Genomic DNA, 2,976 nt, shown 5'->3' with positions numbered 1-2,976 from the left:
CAGACATTTTATTTCTTTTCATGTCAGCTTCTTGCCCAACAACTAAGTCTTCTAGGTTCTCCTGAGCAACAACACAGGTAGAACACAGGTTGTTCTAACTGGGGGTCATGGTGGAGTGGAAAGAGAGTGAATGGGCTTTACAGACATGAGACCAAATTGAGCCCTTGCTAATTTATTTGTCTGTGAATCAGAAGATGGATTTTAGTTTCTTCATCTGCACATGGAGGCTTCCAAGAGCTACATTATAGGTAGTACAGATTAAATAGGGAAAACCAACAAAGAATAGTGATTATACCTACATCCTAATAAATGTTAGTTCTTGAACTTTTGCTTAGATATTCCTAGAGCTCTGGACCCAGTTCTCTTTTCTGGATCAAATAAGGGTTTTTTAATTTTATTTTTAATTTTTTTAATTTTTAATTTTTTATCAGTAGCTTCTCTCTAGATACATCCTTGATCAGGACCATGGATCCTCTGTCTTTCAGTAACCCCCATTGATCCATGGTTCTCACTAAAGTTAAAGATACCCTGAGATTTCTGGGGAACTGTTTTCCCTGGAAGAATAAGGACCAGTGCATGTTTAAGAATCAGCACACTGCTTGAATTCAAGGGAATGTTCAGAAAACACGCTCAACAAGTGAATGACTGAAAGCCAATTGTGACTAGTCAACCAAAACTTAGCAAGTACTAATATTTTGGGATGCATTGGTGTTTTAAAGATTCTCAAGAGTAGTATAAAGGATAGAAGAAAGAAGAAAAGGGATATCACAAAAATCAATATCTGTAGACTTCTCAGTTTTATAAAATGGTGTTTTCTCTTTGAAGGAAACACTGGGTGAGTCTAAGCACAGGTGACAGATTCACTGTCCCTCTTGCCACACAGATCACTGACTGAAAGATTCAGTCCTGGAGTGTGGCTACCTCGACAGAGAGACTGGCCCAGTCTAGAGAGAGGGCTCTGGAAGTTGAGTTAACTGCTGGCGATTGTTGAATACACATATACATCTTTGACCTTTCATCAACAGACAACATGATATCAAAGAGCAAGGGGCACTTCAAATCATCAACATTCCTTTAACGAGGCGAGGAACTCTTAATGGTAAACTCAACAGCTGAGTAACAGGATGACGGTACAAAAATAGGAAGAGAATCAAGGCACTGAGGTCAAAGCATTGAGCCAACACCCACCTGGGATGGGGTATAAAAGGCCTAGCAGGGAAGGGGGTTGTCACACTCAGTGGCTTAGCCTTCCCAGCTGCTCTGAAGCTCCGGTTCTACCTCAGCCCAACACCATGACCTCCTGCTACATCAGCTCATCCCACTGTCTGGGCAGCACCCAGATGCCCGAAGCTGCAAATGTCTGTGGCTCCTCCATTGACATTGGGGTTCAGCCTGGGGCAGAGGCCAAGGCTGCATCCCTGTGCCTGTCTGCCACCCTGGCACATGCCAACCGAATGCGTGTGGGGGCAACCCCTCTGGGCCGACCCAGCCTCTGTGTGCCCTACAGCTGCCAAGCTGCTTGCTCCTTGCCAGGGACCCGTGACATTCCTGGAAACATTGGAGTGTGTGAGAACTATGGGGAAGGTGCCCCAAACGGCCATGAGAAGGTGACCATGCAGTTCCTGAATGACCGCCTGGCCAACTACCTGGAGAAGGTGCGCCAGCTGGAGCGGGAGAACGCGGAGCTGGAGACCAAGATCCGAGAGTCGAGCAAATGCCATGAGTCCACTGTGTGTCCAGACTACCAGTCCTACTTCCGGACGATTGAGGAGCTCCAGCAGAAGGTAGGTCTGAAGTAGCCTGGGGTATGCTGGGTCTGAGGAAGGTGGAAGGGCATGGACGGCAAAAGACCACTGAAGGCTCAAGGGGCTTTGTGTTCTTGGGTTCTCTTGCGTATGAGTATAGATGCCACCCACAGTGTTGGAGCCCAGAGTATGATGTTTTGTGTATGAACAGTCTTCCTGGTTTTCCTCAGATCCTGTGCAGCAAGGCTGAGAATACCAGGCTGATAATCCAAGTTGACAATGCCAAGCTGGCTGCTGATGACTTCAGAATCAAGTAAGTAGGGCCAGAAGAGGGCTGAGAGTGACCCTCTCTTCTGTTTTATTTCTAGGTTCCCATCATGGTACTGGCCCAAAGTAGGTGTTAAAAAGTAGTTACTGACTAGAAACTAGAAATGGTCCTTATATAGGATGGAAGAGAAACAAAGCATTGAAACAAAAAGAGGAAGAATCATCTAGATGGGTCAGGTCCTATGTCATTTTCTCCCCACATCTAGAAGATAAGAGGGTTTTGTGTTATAGCCAGAAACAAAATCAAATCATTGCAATAATAAAATTTCAGTGCATTGGTTGTTGACAGAGTCACTGACTCTTGGCCAAATTTATGAGTGGGAAGAATTGTCACTGTAGCATCTCGTATCAAGAGTTGCAATTGAATGAATGAGAAAGGCATAAAAATCATTTGAAATAATTAATCCAAATGGGTAAACAAGAAAACTGTAGGTCCAGAAGACTTACTTTTAAGCCATTCTTTTTCCTAGCTAAATGACTCCTTTAGATTGAATCCATGTATTTACTATTAACTAAGACATACAATGATGGATAATCCACTTATACTTTCTGAACCTCAGTTTTCCATTTAGTTCCATCCAGTGGGCATAATGATATTTCTCCCAACCATAAGTTCTGTAGCCACAGGATCCAAAACAGTGAATGTTGATTAATCAAGTAACTGAGTATCCAAGTTGGTGGGTATAGGGAGCAGCTGAGAGGGGTTGTCCTTGTCATCCTGCTGACCTTTCATCTCCTGTCCTGGAAGGCATGAGAGTGAGCTGTCCCTACGCCAGGTGGTGGAGGCAGACATGTGCGGGATGCATAAACTCCTAGATGACCTGAGCCTGGCCAAGGCTGACCTGGAGGCCCAGCAGGAGTCCCTGAAGGAGGAGATGCTCTGCCTCAAGAGCAACCATGAGCA

The 2,976-nt window shown here is 44.9% G+C and overlaps 1 protein-coding gene across 1 annotated transcript in view; it reads left to right on the top strand.

Moving 5' to 3' along the window:
- Positions 1 to 1,292: 1,292 nt before the first annotated feature.
- Positions 1,293 to 2,976, top strand: part of LOC115281621 (keratin, type I cuticular Ha8-like) — a 2,972-nt gene continuing 1,288 nt past the window's right edge. The window contains exons 1-3 of the mRNA XM_029927036.1: positions 1,293 to 1,784; positions 1,976 to 2,058; positions 2,821 to 2,973. Of these exons, the coding sequence (XP_029782896.1) occupies positions 1,293 to 1,784; positions 1,976 to 2,058; positions 2,821 to 2,973 (728 nt within the window). The remainder of the gene's footprint in view (positions 1,785 to 1,975; positions 2,059 to 2,820; positions 2,974 to 2,976) is intronic.

This window comes from Suricata suricatta, chromosome 17, assembly GCF_006229205.1.
Source record: "Suricata suricatta isolate VVHF042 chromosome 17, meerkat_22Aug2017_6uvM2_HiC, whole genome shotgun sequence".
Classification (NCBI taxonomy): Eukaryota; Metazoa; Chordata; class Mammalia; order Carnivora; family Herpestidae; genus Suricata; species Suricata suricatta.
This window is presented reverse-complemented; position numbering and strand designations above follow the sequence as displayed.